The sequence below is a fragment of the Polypterus senegalus genome, chromosome 3 (genome assembly GCF_016835505.1).
Source record: "Polypterus senegalus isolate Bchr_013 chromosome 3, ASM1683550v1, whole genome shotgun sequence".
Lineage (NCBI taxonomy): Eukaryota > Metazoa > Chordata > Cladistia > Polypteriformes > Polypteridae > Polypterus > Polypterus senegalus.
In genome coordinates, this window is record NC_053156.1 from 86,448,367 (window position 1) to 86,466,747 (window position 18,381).

General features: G+C 34.6%; 1 protein-coding gene across 9 annotated transcripts in view; it reads left to right on the forward strand.

The window, feature by feature from the left end:
* sash1a (SAM and SH3 domain containing 1a) overlaps positions 1–18,381 on the forward strand; it is a 919,927-nt gene that overhangs the window by 841,466 nt on the left and 60,080 nt on the right. For all 9 annotated transcript variants that reach the window (XM_039747549.1, XM_039747550.1, XM_039747556.1 and 6 more), the window contains exons 5-8: positions 13,286–13,326; positions 15,788–15,874; positions 16,012–16,124; positions 17,279–17,380. In XM_039747549.1, coding sequence (XP_039603483.1) covers positions 13,286–13,326; positions 15,788–15,874; positions 16,012–16,124; positions 17,279–17,380 — 343 coding nt within the window. The remainder of the gene's footprint in view (positions 1–13,285; positions 13,327–15,787; positions 15,875–16,011; positions 16,125–17,278; positions 17,381–18,381) is intronic.

An 18,381-nucleotide genomic window follows, 5' to 3' on the forward strand; every position in this document is an offset into this window, starting at 1 on the left:
CAAACTCGAACATATGTCTAAGTACACTGTGCGGCTGACACGGCAATCATGTATTCCAAAGTGGTGAATTTCAACCAGAGTCTGGTTATGCTTGTGCCAGAATAGTGAACAAGGGGTTGAATATAATGTAACCGGTTATCAAAATGCAAGGAAGGCAAAACATTTGAAATTCATCATCCCATCATGCGTCCTGCGGAATTCAGTAGTGCCTTCTGATCTGGTACAGGCACACTAAGGTGCGATTGTCACAAATCTCCTAGTGTTCACGCATCTTTGCATGCCATTTTCCTTTTGATTTAACACATGCTTCGTGCAAAATGCTGGCCTGTCTGTCAGTAAACATGCATGTGCAGCCACCTGTCCAATGTTTCCTCATGTACTGGGATATCATGAAGACTGTGTTTTAAGATTGCAGTTGTACTACAAGTTATATTGTTGTTTTACTGGGGTGCTCTGTGATTAACAGCAGACACTACACTTTGTTAAAATGGTTTTGATAAATGCCACTAATTTCTTCAATGGGAAATCATCAAATTAGAAACATGGAAAATAAGATTAAGTAAAACAAATTATATTAATAATAATATTTCATTACTTAACTCTATATAAAGAAATTTTAAAGACAAATTGTTAAAATAAATGTACTAATTCCACTTTTATGCCACATGGGGTGTCTTGCTCTTAATCATTTACTCAGGTAGTTTTTTAATGGGGGAAAAAACACTTCCACAGGAAAGGCTTTGTGGTGGAGCTCAAATTTCATCTTTGTTATACAGTATGAGTGATTAAAACCTTGTGAATGAAATATGTTAAAAAAAAAACTGCCATGTCCACCCCTTTAAATTGGAGTCAGGTTGTTCTCATTTTCACAGCAGGTATCATTATCCTATAAAACTCATTTTCCTGTATATTACATGCACAGCTGATCACGGCAGATTAAAATGGATCAAACTGTGAACACTGTGTAGTTTAAATGCTGCACAGTGTATCTAATAAGCCTATCAGGCAGTCTTCAAGTGCATGTTCATATCTACTATGCCCCTGCATCCCTTCCACCAGAGGGAACACTCATTTCCACATCTGAGCATTTGCTGTAGAAATATGTGCCCCTATAAGCTGCTTGCATAATGAACACTGTATAGCTAAATTTGTTCAAAATGTATTCCAAATGACTCTTATCAATTTCATATTTAATGTGCCTCTCCATCCCTTCCACTTGGAGGGGGACACTCATTTTCACAGTTGAGCCTTTGTTGTTGAAATGCTGTTCTGTTTACAAAATGAACACTGAATAGCTAAAATGAGCTAAATCTATTTAAAAGAATCTATGAAGTCTTTTGTCACATTTTTCTCTACTGTGCACTTTTGTCCTATCCACTAGAAGGTACATTTATTGTTCCAGATGGAGCAGAGCTGTAAAAATGTGTGCCCCTCTGTCTGATGCTTACAAAATGAACACTGGACAACTATAATTCTTCAAAATATATTTTAAAAGGTTGTAGAAAGTCTTTTGTCATCCACTGGTGGGCACTCATTTCAGTGGCGAGAGCAGAGCTATAGAAATGAGTAGCTTCTGCCTTCTTTGATTTTGCCTCAAACTGTAGCAGCTATTGACAGTTGTGTTCTCACAATCGGATGGATATCAGACAGACCATTAAAGAATGGGAAGTTGCAGGAGTTTCTTCGGAACACTGGGTAGAATCACTTGCTCAGCATAAAAATGTGGTGCCCCAGGATAACACGCATGTCTCAACCTTGGAGGATTTAGTCACAATTAGCATAGAAGGCCCATCACTTGAGCAGTTTCCTGCGCCCTGTGTCAAACACTGCCTCACTTCAAACAAGAGTAAAAGAAGACCAAATCAAACTGGATGGCCCTCTGACAATGGCATTTTCGTCGCCAGTGACGCCAACTCAGAGCCTGAGTAAAATACAAAGTTCATAATGACTGTACATAGATTGCAATGTACCCAAATCATCAAGACAGGCATAAAAACACAAGGGAAGGATGCATTGCGCATTAGAAGGAAAATAATTAGGCACATATACATAGAGTTTAGAAAGGTAAGAGATGAAAGACTAATATTTTACATATTTGATTATTTGGCATGTAAATCAAACCTATTGGCTACCATTTTTTTTTTAGGAGCCATTGGCTCCTTGAGATGAATTTTTGTCTGGATTACTTATTTGCATTTGTGATGTTACAATACAAGATGTGTGAGATATTTCCACCCTCAGTAAAATGAATACTGTGGTTTTGTTGGAATGTAGACTTTTGTAAAAGTTATGCAGACAAGAAAATAAATATATTGTAGAACAAGAAGAGTAATTTAAATAAAGCAATATGTGAACTGGGTTGCAAAGGGACTGCACTGTAAAAGATTGCAAGTTTAGTACCTTCCACTGACTGTGTAACCCAGAGCAGGTCTGCTGGGCAGATGTTGAAGACTTCTGTAATAGGGATGAGTTCAAAACTAGTTTTAAGAAGTTTACTCTTTGATGCTGTCTGCAGGCTACATAAATAAATCAAATGCCAGTTGTTCTTCTAAAATCTGTGTTATGATAAAGGGGGCATGATTTAAACACTTGTGCTATGCTTGTAAGGTGCCCTGGAAGTCATGTTCACTATGAAGGTACATTGATAAAATACTTTACTTTCCTATTCTATTCTTGTCAGAATTACATCAGTCCTACCTAGATAATCACTTTATAGTGTAGACTGGATTTGAATTCTTATATTTTACTGTACAAAGAGGGAGGGTCTGGTAAAAAAAAAAAACTAAAAATTGATTGTAGGTTTGCCGTTGTATAAAATTGGCACTGTGTATTGAAACATTTACTGTGTTGCTAGTACTGTAACAGTACTGTACTATAATACAAAGAGTCAATTTTTATGTGCAACTTGCCTTCATTAATAACTGAAATGGTCAGTTTTGGAAACTGTAGTTATTAATTGTTCTACTGATTTTTTTTTTTTCTCCCCTCTGTTAGGTAGTTATTCGTTGGCTCAATGTTGAAAGCTTCAGCCTGTGTTTTTATTTCCACTTTGTTATGTGTTTTCTTTTAAATTCCTCTTGATAGTCGGAGATATGATTGATTTTAAACAAAATTAACTATCTTGTTTATTTTTTCATTATTTCCTAATATAATCACCTGATCAAACACATCTTTGTACAGCTCTGTTTCCTTAGGCTTTTAAACATCTGTATGCTAAAGAATTTTAGAATGGGTTTCAGAATTAAGATATCTGAGACTCCTTAGTTTTGTATACAATCTTGGGAAAGATGCATCCTTTAAACAAATGTAAATTGTCCCGTGCACACCCAATTAAATCTCTGATCTTTCAACGTGTTCGACTACTTTTGTATGATGTAAAGAAAAAAGAAACCATATGAGCATGGGCATTGATGTACAGAAACGTTTTGATAGGCAGTTGCTTGAAAAGTGTGAAGAAGCACTTTCTGGGGAAGACTTTCTTACAATTCAGTGTGCTGGGCACAAATCAGAACCCACTTGTATTTATTTATTTGTTTTTTTTAATTTTTTAGGAACTTTTAGACATAACCGAGGAATTACAATATTATCAGTATTGGCAAAATATTTTGTCCATAATTGCTCTTTATGATTAATTAACAGGAAAGCTGTTACACCCATATTCTACACAGTATATAGTTTATTTTCCTGATATAACACATCTTTAGTGGGGCAGAGCAAGTAGAAGAATAACCATCTAATTACAATTGCAATAACCAAGTGCATATTTTTATTTTAAAGGCAAATGTTCAAAATTATGGAACATTAAATCAGTGATGTTCACAAAGAATTACTGTCGGATATATGTTCTCGAAACCACTAGATTACATCGTCGGGTTCCAAACTGTTTTTTGTCTTGTCATCCTTGTCTCCTGTATGTTTTAGACTTTCATCAAGGAAAAGTAAAATGATGCATACATGAGACGGAAAGAGTAAGCAAGCATACAATATTAGTTATGAATTTATTTTAATAAAAATAAATGCAAAATAAATAATAGTTCACTTTCATTTATTAGATAGAAAACCCAACCCCAATTTTGCCCAAAACTCAGTTCTTTGTCTGGTCCCACTGGCTAGGTAGTTACTTAATTTCTACAAGCAAAAAATGGCACTTGTGAGTGCAAAGGGGCTGGGGAATGAGCAAATTGAACCTCCACACAGCACTTCCTTGAGCTGAAGAGTAAGTAATACTACCATCATTTCCATTTCTTTCCTTTGCTCAGTATTCAAGAGAGTGACTAGTCTCACTGCTCCATTTGTATTTGTACTACTTATTGGTTACAATAAAAATTGTTGCAGGCAAAAGCCTATTTTAGTACATTTTTTTAAATATCATATAAATCGTAGTTGTTCAGATACCAAACAGTGAATGAGGAAAGGGAAGTTTTAAATTATTTTTCATAGTAAACTGTTTTTCTGTATCCCTTCATATTTACTGCAAGAAACAAAATGTGTTAAGACAAGAATGAATAGTCAAGATCTGTAGGCCATGTGTGCATCCAGGAAATCCAAATAAAATCCCACTGCCTTGAACTCTGAAGTACTCCATCCTGTCTCTCTACTTCTATGGGGTGAGCATTGTTCTGATAATAGTTTTGAATATACGTTACGTTATACCAGCTGTAAGGCAACACAATTATGTCTCTGCTGAGTGAGATCCACAAACAATGTTTTTATAATCTGTTTTTTAAAACAAAGTTCATTACAATACATTATGTATAGCCTAGTTATGATATTTAGGTCTCCAATTAGTCTTTAAATGTTGCTTCCTTACAAATTCTAGGATAAGTTAATGGTCTGCTCATATGTTAAAACCAAATATTGTACCTTTTACCATTTCAATTAAACTTAAAAATTAAACATAACATTAAAAGCATTAGACAATGCAAGGTTTGAGTAAAATTATTAGGTATGCTGACAATTTAACAGTGCGAAGCCACAATAAATTATCATAAGAGTTTGTTTTATTCAGGAAAATTGTAATTGCAACTGGAAAACATAATGTAAAAGTCTTTTTGGATGACTTTTAAGAAGAGTGGCAAAGACCTTGTTTGTTTTTATAAGTGGTGTATCTGAAAGATGGTCAAACATAGTACAGTATATGATGATGAACTGTTAACGGTGAATGGTAACCAGTGTCCAAGGAGCACCACAAAACTCCAAGTCAATAACAAAGTTAAGTCAAAACCAGATTTCAAACTATATACATCTTTGATCAAGAACAATATCACCTGCAAACTCTTTGATTGTTTTCAAACAAAATTACAATTTTCCTTAATCACTCAAGTCTGTATCTAGCACTTTCAGATCTACAGTTCAGCAGCTAAATTTGATCTTTCTAATCTAATTACAATTGCCATAACCAAATGCATCTTTTTATTTTAAAGGCAAATGTTCAGAATTATAGAACATTAAATCAATGATGTTCACAAAGAATTACTGTCGGATATATGTTCTCGAAACCACTAGATTACATCATGTTAATGTTTGAGCAGCTGATGTGAATGAAAGGAAGTACAATCCAGGCTCCCAATTTGTTATTAAGCAAATAAACAGAATGTTTACAAATATGATTGGTTTTGTCACTCCCTGCCCACTAACTATAACATAACCATTCATAAGCATGGAATAGCTTTGCAGTAATTTGCAGTGCTGCCTTACAGATCCAGGGATCTGGATCCAAATCTCTCTGGGCAGTGCTTGTGTAAAGTTGCATGTTCTACCTTTTTCTGTACGGGTCTTTAATTGAGTACTCCTATTTTAAACTCACCATGCAAAAATGTACATGACAGATTATTTAATGACTCAAAACTGTCAGGATATGAATGATTGTGGTTGTGTAATGTGCTCTGCAATTGATTGGCATGTTGTCCTCTACGTTCTCCTGCTGTGAGCACAATTTGCTGGGATAAGCACCAGTTCCCTTCAGTTCTGAAATTAATTAGCAGATTAGTCTTTATACAGTTTTAGAATTATTACTTATGATCATAGTATACATCGTGTATAAAGAAAGAATTCATATAAGAGGCTGCACTTCAGTAATTTTTGAGTTAAAGTTATACTTTGCTATATACAAATATTTCTTTCTTTCTAGATCAATATATATATAATTTATGAGCTAAACATAAATATTTTATAAATTTAGCAAACAGATTAAATTTACTGTAGACAGCAGGTCTCCAAATGTCTTTTATGTACCTTGTATATAAAATTATATTTCATTTACATTTTTAGTGAAAATGTTTTTATTCGAAGATACAAATCTCACCACTGAAATATAATTCATATTTTGATGACTGAAACACTGGTAAGTTTGTGACTTACTGAGGGTTATAGAATCAATAGTTGGAATTTAAATGACAGCCTCATGACTCGATCTTTGCAGGCTTATGAGAAAAGAAGGAGAATAAGAAATGAACAGGCACAGTTTTTAGCACACAAAAATGGCTTTTTTTCTGTTCAGAGCATATGTATTAAAAAATAAAGAGAAACTTTTGTATTAAATCTGAGGACAGTCATCAGAACGGAACTTCTTATGGTTGGTTAGCCTTTAGAATTGCATCTCATACAGTAAGCAAGCAGTGATTTTGTAGAGATGTACATACAGTATATAACTTTTGTATTGGTGTAATAAGAGTGTTATACAGCATTATTATATATTGAGATAAATGTAATAATGTTTGGGCATTATTGCTAGGCAGCAGTGGGTGGTGCAGTGGGGTTTGGACATATCTTTGTACAAGTTGTTGGAGTGGACTCTCAGTAAAAAGACTGCTGTGTAGTTAACATAATTTTTGGCCTCGGTATCTATCATTGAATGTCTGCCTGTCATCAGCCTCAAATTACCGGATATAATAAGCATGTCCACTAAATATCCTGAGTATATTGCTGATAAAACTAAACAGACATGGATTCAGTGTTACATATTTGTTTTTTTTACTGAAAATATTGACTTTTCCTAGAGGTTGTGATTAAATATAATTTTTAGGGTAAATACAGGTGAAGTTCATGGGTAAAAGTAGAAAAGTTGTTTGCTGACAAAGTAAATAGCCTCTGTATGCAACCCAATTACCACAGTACATTCATATGGAAATTTTCACAGACTGTGTTGACAGCTGCTGTAGCAATAGTTATTTATTTAAAGGCATTTTTTTGTATAGGTTGGTCTTGTGTCAAAATTTTCATTTTTCATTTCAGCTTCTTTTAAGGGAATCATGTTGTATAATCAATATTTCAGGGCCAAATTCAGACATGTTCTTGGAGTTTTTCAAGTAATATATCAGTAGTGGCCCTAGTAAGGCAAGTCCTTGTTTGTGTACACTGAAATAGTTTGAACCCTCTTTAAGAGCCAGTGTCATGGCAACATAGTGACATGATAATAGAATGGGGGCCCTTTACTTTCCTCCTCTTTCTCACAAACATGCCCATAAGGTCAAAGCTTAGAAGCATGAAACCTTGTTTTTTTCAGTTTTGAGGCATGCAAATTTAACAAGAATAGTGAAGGCTTATTTTACTCTGTAATTCTTTCTTACTCATAGGTAAAGTACCAAGGATTCAATGTATAGCATGTATAGGAGAAAGCAATGTTTTCTTTTTTGGCTTTGGTGTTGCTGTATGATGGGACTGTCTGATAACTCAATCTCCTGGAGAAGAGAAACTTTAATTGTATGTTTCTCCACACTTATTTTTGTATTCACATTCCCTTTTTATATTTCTCTTTACAAGTTTTGTTTTAATGGGCTAGTTATAATCAGAATATTATAATCAGAATCAGAATAGAATCAGATATTTCCTTTCTGTTTTTTTATTTTTTTTTCTATGCATATTTGTACATGTTAAGGTAAAATTGCAATGCTAGACACTAATTATGTCTGTTGTTCTTTAAAGAGTAATAAAAAAACAAAATAAACTAAGAGGGATCATTGTGATTTTTTAAAACAGACACATTCATTTTTACCAAAGGGTGAATAATGATGAAGTGTGTGTGTGTGTCTGTGTGTATATCATACAGTACATGTACTTTAATGAGAATGTAGTTGCACCATCTGTTCTGTTCTAGAACTTGCATAGCATTTTTTTCCAGACAGTAACCTGTAGAGGAGTAAGGTGAAAGTGCAGTCTAGTCTAAAATTTAGACCAACTGAATTTTGATTCATTTATTTTTTTGGTTCCTTTTTCCAGTACACAGTCACAGGGAGCTTGAGTTGATCCCAGTGGTGACAAAGAAGGGTTTTGAGTTTGTTAATCTAGAAACCCCTTTTGACAGAAGTGGTAAATTTAGCTATTAAACAGGAAGATGAATTTATTCTAGGCTGCTTTGAGTATTGTCCATTAAAGACGTGAAAGTTATTTTTACTGTTGATGTGTTAATAGTTGCTAAAGTGAATGATGGATTAATACAAAGTGAATCTGGCTTTTATGTTTTATATATACTTCTGCACTATTGAAGTACTGGGTGTCCTTTGCGTACTGAGAATGTACATTGTGCATTTTTTTTTTTACTTTTTAAGAGTGTGGTATGTTTGTGAAACTCTACAATGTCAGAAAATCTACACATGCATACATAGTAGACTTTTATGGTGTAATTATGAGTTGTACAATTGTCTTGGAAATATAATTTTGGTTTGGTGTTATGTGTTAGAAAACAAAGTTTAAAACTTAAATATTTCAATTAATCAGGATTATGAAAAATTTATGTAATCTGTTTTATGCATTTTTTTGGTACATAAAGGCAACTTCTGCTTGGTGTCTGTGTAAGTTCAGTTTAAAGGTATCAAATATGTGTGTTTGTAGACGTGGTTTTGTGAAGACTCACTGTTTTGATATTCAGGAGTCTACCACACTATATGAGCAATGAATTTGATCACTAACTTTCTGATTGCCTTGCCCAGTTGGATCAATGGTCAATTTATCATGATTTGCATTATTTTCCACCTCTGTGAGATCTCTATTATAACCTGTGGAGCAGAGTAAAGAAATATATGATGCCATGTTTATCATAAGGCCCAAAAAATGAAAAAACTTAAATAGAATTTTGTAAGAATTACTTGACAAAATAATTGTGCATGGTTAGTTATAGGTAAATCATTTACATCCCCAATATTGTGTATGCATCTATGTTTGAAATACAACAAAAAGATTCTTGAAATGACACCATTATGAAACAGAACAAAAAAAAAACAGAGGGAAAGGTAAGATCACATGAGAATCTCAAAGTGCAAAAGTGTAAAGCCAAAACATCAATCTACTGTCCTTCTGGCCCCAACCGTATGGGTTTTAAATCTAGTGCCACACAAAACACTCAGTTTCTTTTTAGACCCTGGCCTTTTTTTTCTTTTTTCAACCACTCTCCATATGACTGTGACTTGAGTTGTTCTTTGGCGATGAAGTCAATTGCAGCCAGGCTAGAACAGCTTCTGGTGACATTTGGTATCCCTCTACTCCCGAGCCTTCTGTTTCTTTTAAGAGGCCACCTCTCTAAGGCAGCTTTCTAGAACTCTTTTTGAGGAGCAGCATATACAGATAAACGTACCCTGTAGTGGCTTGGTAAGTCTTGTTTTACCAACCTCTTTGTCTTTTCCCTGGCCTCACTTACTATCTGATCACAGACATTGGCATTCCTGCTAACTACCGAGATGGTTGCCCTCTAGCATCTTATAGAGCATTCCTGAGCTTCTGTTCTGGCTATCATTGTCCTTCTTATACTCGTGCTAATCCCCTGCCTGTCACCCTTTATGGATTCACACATGCAGGATATTCTGGAGATTACCAGCCTCTATGCTTGTACCCTGGCATCCACAGAATCTACCAAGCTGCTTGTTTGTCTGTCCGTATAGTTTGGAGTTCAACTGTGAGATGCAGATAGGGAACTTAACAGTAAGTTCCTCATCATGGAAACTGGAAGTACAAATATTTTTCAGAATAATTCTGAGCTATTAAGAAACATTTATTTGCACAGAAAACTTTAAAAACTTGGGACCTGTTGCAGAAAATTATGACAACAACATACAAGTAAAAAAAATGTATGAACATTCCTAAGAAGGGAGGTATGGAACACTGAAGAATTCTGTGGAAGCCATTTGAGTTGAATATTTCAAATAAACGGGTTGTTGCATCGCAGACGATGGAGAATATGAAATGGTGGTACATGTAAAAATTACTTGGAAAAGTAATCTGTAATTAGAAGAAAAAATCTTTACCCTCTATAATTTTGTTGAGAAAATAAAAAGTTAAATTTTTTAGAAGCACTAAAACTGTGGATGCATGGAACAGCAAAAAAGTTAATTGAAATGAAAAACACAAAAGCACTTCAACAATCGAGGGAAGATGTACCTTTTATAACTAAATGTCATAGAATGAAAGGCAAGAAAAAAGAACAGCATTAGAATATTTGCATCAGGATACAGAAAACTGACGCACAAAAGATAGAGATGTGGGGCACATTTGGATGCAAGTAACCATCTTGAGACATTTTAACAACATTGATGCTTGGGTCTTTTTGTTTTGGGAAAAGTTAGTTGAAGAGAAGATAGGCAATGCAACTTAAATAGCCTTTGATTTACGTTTTTGACTTTTGACTTTTTTGATATACGTAAACATATCAAGGTGCAAACAAAGCTAAATTTAAAAACTATTCCCATTTCAGTGCATGTTTAATGAAAGGATTTACCAACTCTACTATAATAAACACATCTTTCCTGCTCATAAGCCTTGTGACAAGGAGTTTGATACAAAATGTTACAGCATGATTTAATTTTGTTAGTTAACAGAACCAGGGATATGACACACTTGTGAATTATATTTGTTTTATAATTTAGCTTACATGTACACAACATGCGTTAAAAGTATACTCTGGTATTATAAGCATAATTGTTAAGTTATTTTATTTCAGAATTACTTTTTGAGTCAGGTCAGGTCGGGAAGCATGCACTGGTACAGCTCGTTTTCACACCCACTTCATAACAAAACAGCTCAGGATCCCGGATGACAACCCCCCCAGGCAGACACGCGGTCTGATCCTATCCTCCGGAAATGACCATCTATCTGCTACAACCATGTGTTATTTGGGCATCTCCTTGGCCTGGTCCAGCTTCTCAGGTCCTTAACAATGGAGATCCCTGCGAGCTTTATCACCCTTGGGAAATCACGCCACATGGCCGTAGTGCCATAATTGACACTCCGTCATAATGCAGGCAATGTGCCTCATTTGAGACTCCATGAGCAACCGCTTGTTTCACACAAAGTTAAACTAGTGGTACCCAAAGATTTTCCAAAGAGAGACCGTACCAAATGAGTGCAGTCTTTGTCTCAGGTCAATGGATAACATTCAAGTCTCACAATCATATAGCAAAACAGGAAGACCCAAGACACTAAAGATTTGGACCTTCATCTTTTTGCAAAGATATCGGGAGTGCCACACACCCGTTTCCAGTGACTTCATAACCCTCTATTCTCTCCCAGTCCATCTATATCTCACAAGGATCATGAATGTTACTGCTGCGGTATTCTTTTGAAGAAAAATATTTCACTTCTATGCTCCCTGCCCTGGTTCATCTTCTGTTCAGGACTGTCCATGCCACTGCTAAAGGAATGTGAACATGGCTGTGGATCCAGCACATCATACTTTCAATTCCTATTCATGTAGTATTTGAAAAATAATAATTAGTTAATTTTGAATGTTTCATAGGTAATTCTTTAGACTGGACTTAAAGAAACAGTTTACAGTTATCTTTACCATAGTAGGGGACTTAGTGTTACATTCACTAGCTGTTGAAAGAATGGATTAGAGTCATATCTTGAGAAACTTTTAAAAATACTGGTGGAACATTAATCTAAATTCTAAATGGAAAACTTGCCAGTCTAAATAAATGTATTTGGCTACAGTGCTTGTACATTTCTTTCAGTTTTGTGTTTATGTTTGACTTATTCTAAGGGGTTCTCTTCCTGAAGGACCAGAGTTAGTGTCCAATACCAGAACTTTTTTTTACAGTTTTCGATTTGTTGTGTATGCCATTTTATAATTGATTATTCTGTGGATTCATTCACAGTGTGTGCTTCCAAGCGATTTAGTAAAGTTGTCCATGCTGTATTCTTTGTTTTAATCTGTTGTTATTACTATAAATGAACACATCACAGAATATTTTTACAAAGGAACCATAGTGCAGTATCTTCCAACAGAATCACAGCAAATTTTGGAGAGCTCTGTGCACTTTTTATAGTGATCATCACCAAAGGATAGGTCAGGATCACATAGTGCAGTAGATAGCACAGAGTATGCATTTAGGCTTTTTACCCTTAGCCTTGTGGTTTCAAGGCCAGCATACTGTAGTGGTCTTAGGCGTAAATCAGCATGGGTATTCTGGGGACACTCACTACTGTAAGTCTGAATGATAAAGACCATATTGTATTGTTTTACATTTTTATCATTTTATTTTTTTTTAGGTAAAGAGAGTTTAAAATTCTCAGAATCAAATGACTAAGCTCCAATATCCTTTTAGGTTAACAAATTGATATTTTTTCCTGTTGTGCTTGAACTCTCATGAATATGCTAGTATGTTGTCTTTCAGATGGCATGCTGCACTTATCAAGTGGCGAGACCAGACAGTGAGCATAGTGCTTTTTGCCACAGTGATGTTGCTTGATGCTGCAATTTGTTTTGGGGAATGTAAAAGTAAAGAACAGTAGGTCTAGCAGTAAAGTGAGCAGAGAAACACAGCAATTTATTATCGACAGTAATGCTTTGTGAATAAACACTGCTTTTGTTTCCTTTTGAACAAATCGTGATGATGCCCCCGTGTGGAGATTATAAGGATAGTTGAATATGCTGAATTCTTGAAGCATTAGGTGGTTAGCAACCGGTGTCATGCAATTTTGTTTTGTTTTTTATTTTGTAGGCGGGGTGGTCAGGGGATTTTGCTGCTGCGAACATGTGAGGTCAGCAATTGCAACTCATTTGACATATATGTGAAAAGGCCCCATTGTTCACAAAATAGTCAAAGTGATTATTTAAAACAAGCAGCAAGCTTTTTTTCTGCATTAAGTTTTTAAAAGTTCTTTATAGTTAGCAAATGGTTCTAGCACCACCCAAACATTCTTACCTCAACCCAGCAAACACTCCAAATTTATGTCATTAGAAAATTGACAAGCTCAGTCAGAAGGGGAAGCCAGCAAGCTGCATTGCCTAAAAGGATGACAATTCTAAAACTGTTTTTCTATAATATGTGAACTTTTTTTTTTTCCAATTTCTTAGGACACCACTTCACAAATCAAGCTCTGAAGATGGATCTGTAGGTTTGTATCCTTTAGTTAAGTTTAATGCTATGCAGCACAAGCCCAAGAACACTTTTTGTTTATCATTTTTAAGATATGTTTAACACATTCTTAAATGTGACAAGATTTATATTTGTTTTTTTTGTTTGTTTTTTTTTTGAGTCCAAATGTGATACACCCAGTCAGCACTAACCCCCTGCCTTATTTAAAAGCCATGCTTACAAAATCCATCAAAATTTCCATGCTGTAATTGAAAGCAGAACTCCAGCTTGCTTGCTGTTTACCTCCTGGTGTCTAAGTGTATACCCTTCAGAATTTATTTCCCTTCCATTGTGGATGTGTTTTTGCTGCTTTCAGTGCTTTTTAGAAAAAAAAGTTGGTTTTTTTTATAACTTTTTTGCTGCATGTGGATTTGGCAAGTAAAGGTTGTAATCATACAGTAACTGATGAGTAGATATAATCTAGATTCCATTTTTTGTGTTACTGGTACTTTCATGTTCCAGAGGCTAAAATTCTGGTGTGTGTATTTATCCTTGTCTGCTTTCCTTGTTGTGTAGCTGGCACAACTGGAGAAGACAGATAAAAACTTAAAGTGTGTTAAAAATTATTATTTACAGGAGGTAGGATAGACATAATGGAAAAAGCTGGAGCTCATCTACCTTCTCTTGAGCCATATTTGTAGTTGCTGCAAACCTTACTATGGGCCTCTTAATTGTAAATTTTTCCATATGCTGGAAGCTAGCTTGCAAATGACTGAGCTGGTACAAAATACTCTCCTCAGTGTAAAGCAACACTTTATGGACCAATCCCTAATATAGCAGGACTTGATTTAACTTTAGGATTAATAAAATGCAGATGCCAAAGTAAAAGAAAAATTAAGATGTGCCCATTACTATCAAAATAACATTAATTTTGGTTGAGGCAATAGACAATATTCATCTGCATATTTGTAATATATTTTATTTTTAATAAACAGGTACTGTGTATATGCAGTATTCAATAGAGTCAACAAGTTAATCAATCCAGTTAACAAATAACCTTAAATGTAAAGCTTATTTCATAACACCTTTTGTTGTGCTCCTGTTTCAAAGGTCCTTCACACATAAGGTAATTGTTCTGAGATTGAATTATCAGGTAAAATGGTACACTCGGAGAGTATGCATTTAGGCCACTAGACCTCACTCACGTCGAACATGTGTTTTTCAGGTGACTTTATTTTTAATAACAAGTTTTGTCACACGTGTAGCACAGGACTAGGGCTACATGTGCACATGTGTAGGCCTGTTGTTGCTTTAAATATATATGTGTATGTGTATGTGAGTCTCACTGTATATACTATATATATATATATATATATATATATATATATAATATATACTATATATATATTATATATACTATATATATATTACATATATACTATATATATATTATATATATATATTATATATATATACTATATATATATTATATATATATATATATATATATATATATATATATATATATATATATATATAGTTATATACAGTGAGACTCACCCAGACACCACCAGTCAGAAACCATATCTTTATCAAAGTCACACATTTATTTTCCATAAACAAATACAGGTTTCAGTCCCAAACACTACACAAAGTACACAGCAATAATCTCCCACAATGAACTCTTCTTTAACTCAGTCCTTAGCCGCCTCTATTCTCCTCCTGGTAGCTTTTATCCTACTCCCACTCTCGACTCTGGCTCGTCGACTGTAAGGAGGTGGCGGCGTTTATTCTCGCCCGGATGTGCTCCAGTTGGCTAGTGACAATCTTCTGGCAGCACTAACTGGTGCACCGGAAGCACTCCGAGCAGCCCTGGCAGGTTCATCCGCCATCTTGCCTGGTGTGGCGGAAGTAACAGTTCCCAATCCAGCAAGGCTTAAGGCGCCCCCTGGCGGTGGCCACGGTTCCCAACAGGCCAGAACATCTTTGTCCCTTTCCCGTGGTCCTCTCTTTGTCCGGAGCGGTTGCCCCCTCGTGACCTGGACGCTGTTAATGTCCCTTTAATGTATATGTGTGTGTATGTGTATGTGTGTGTGTATATATATATTTTTTTTTATGTTTAAAAGGTAATGTTCCTTTTAGTTTTGCTTAATTAAGCATTTATAATTGACTAGTGCCTCTGTTATTTAATGAATAGGACACAGTCTTTAAATTAAAACAGTTTGGAGGCAATTGGGTTGTGGTTTTTTTTAATTCACTTTGATTGTATGTTCTGTTACAATGTTAAGATATAAACTAATTCTTAGCCCCACGCCTCTTTAAATTATGGGATACAGCCTACACTGCTTCCTCTATTCTTTTGGCAGGTTTAAGGGAAAAACTTTTGAAATTTTCTTTTGCTCATTAAGCAAAACTCATAATGTTGTCACATACACTGTATGAAATTTTTTAGGTGTACCATTTTATATATTTTGAATGCTTTAATTCCTTTTTCTTAAAAGGAAAGAGTGATTGCAAGAAGAAAAACAAATCTTTTTGGCAGAACTTCCGCAAATCACAAAAAGGTATCATGCGGCAGTCATCAAAAGGTAAGACTGAAGAACCTATTTAGAATGTTTACTTTTTATTTTATGACCCGATTAAAATAATGGTGGGATTTCAAATCATTCACTTTTCCAGCATGGGTGGGCACTGCTATAAATAAAATATCTTTGTTTATTTCTAGGTGAAGACATCGGCTATGTGGCTAGTGAGATCACAATGAGTGATGAGGAACGGATTCAGCTTATGATGATGGTAAAAGAGAAGATGATAACAGTAGAGGAGGCACTTGCAAGGGTAGGTTCTTGTCCATTTTTCTGCATTCTTTTTAGCTTGTCTTGGTAAATGCTTTCTGTTTATATTTTATGTTATAGTGTTAATTTTGCAGGCTTACGAACAATTTCAAATAAATCCTTTAGCAACCTTTTAATAAATAGCAAAGATCACATGAATTTTAAGTCATATTTTTCATTTGGTTGATTTACTGTAGAGTTATCTTATGCTTTGTAGTGCCCCTCTTTTCTAATTTCTTCTAAATATAATCATTGCAAGTCTGCTTATTTAGGTGTGTGTAGCCATTGTACTGATTAGTATTAGCCTACTTCAGTATGGTGTAGTAGTTAAGACTTTGAGATGGTGGGTTCAAACTCCACTACTTACGCTGTGTGACCATGAGCAAAGTCGCTTCACCTTCCTGTGCTCCAACTGTAAAAAAAAAATGTCAGTGTAACTAGTTGTTACTTATATTGTAAGTTGCCTTGGATAAAGGTGTCTGCCAAATAATTAAATATTAAAAATAATTTTTGCAGTTTTTCATATGAGACTGCATTGAACTTTTCAAGCAGACATTTAATATATTGCATGTGATTTATATTTCCATGAATATCATTTGATCCTTCCTGAATCCCACTATTGCCTGAAAAGTATTATGGTAAAAAGTAGCAAAAATCTGACTAAAACAGTATCATCTCTTTAATCATTAATCACGCATCATGGCTTTAGATATTTATTTTCTTTTTCTATCCATTTGATTTTTTCAATAGAAGACTGAGATTTTATGTTAAAATTGAAAATTATTTTATGATTGCACTCTTTTTTTTTTTTTTTCGCTAGCTTTAATTTTCGGATTTACCTCTTAAGTTTCACTTTCTACACAAGAAAAATGCATAATAAAAAAGGTGGTCTGTCACAAACAATTTTATTCATATAAGGCTGTCAATTCCAGTTTATGTTGAATGTCAAAAATAATATTCAGCTGAGACCACACAATATAGCTTCAGAAAATATCTTGAAAAACAAATTTTGTAATGTTTTTATAACTTTGCAGTATATTTGTACATCCTTAATTCTGTATCAGTATTGATGACAATGAGCAGTCACTGTGTGCATAATTAACTGGCATTCTTGCAACAGCCAATACAGCTGAACTTTCCAACGTGTTTTGTTCATAGTTGAAAGAGTATGAGACCCAAAGCAGGCACTCCAACAGTAATGATAACATAGAATGGGCTGATGGATCGAGTCCAAATGTCATTGATTCCTCTCACTGCAATGTAAGTATCACATTACATTTTGTCTACATGGTTCCATGTAGAAAAGCTATACTTCTTATGACAAAGCTCTTAACAATGCATTTTATATTCTTTATTGGAATATGAGCTAGAAATATATTACCATAATTAACAATTTCTACTTTTCCAATATACAGTAAATGTAAAGCTACTGTACAAATGTTTGCTTATATGAATATCTCCGCATATAATGTGCTGTGTAGCTATCATTGTAAGTGAAGATTCTCTTTAAAATGTATACATTTGTATTTTTGCATACTATCATAAAACTGCAAACTGCATATTAACTCAGTACCGCATGTGTTAGTGTGAAAGAACACAAAGAAAGCTTAGTAGAAAATGTAGTTCAAAAACAATTATCTTAAAGCAATGGGTAGGTTAAACTTAATAGATCCTGAGTCTGTACAATTCCTTATTGTTTCAATAATCTCCATTCAACAAATTTTTGCGACTACTAACTTGTTTTTATTAGCGCCCCCCCTTTGAGTTGGGCTAGTGCTGAACTCCTATCATATTGAAGTAATGATAAATATGATGAATAATAATTTGAAGAGAAAAATTAAAATAAAACAATGAATTTATTGCACTCTGTGTTATTCGATCTGAGTTTGCACTTTATTTACTTCTGTATTTAGTGAGTGGTATAATCTAATAATATAATTCTTGCATTTTGCCTTGAGAGTAGTTGTAGCGCTCTGCTCTTCCCCTTGGTGAGAGGAGTGCTGTGCAAGGACTGTGCAAGGAAGTTTGTACTATTGTATTGTGTTTCTGAAATGGCAGTGATAGATTGGCCATCTAGCTCTATGAAGAGGATTATTTGTATTCTGTTTCTCCGTCATTTGGAGAATCTAGTGTGTATTGTATTTACCCCATTTTTTGACATCCATTGCAAGTCCAACCTACCTGGAAAGGGGGGCTCTCTCTAAATTGCCTTAAGATTTCTTCCATTTTTTGTTTTTCTCTACAAGGGTTTTGTGGAAGTT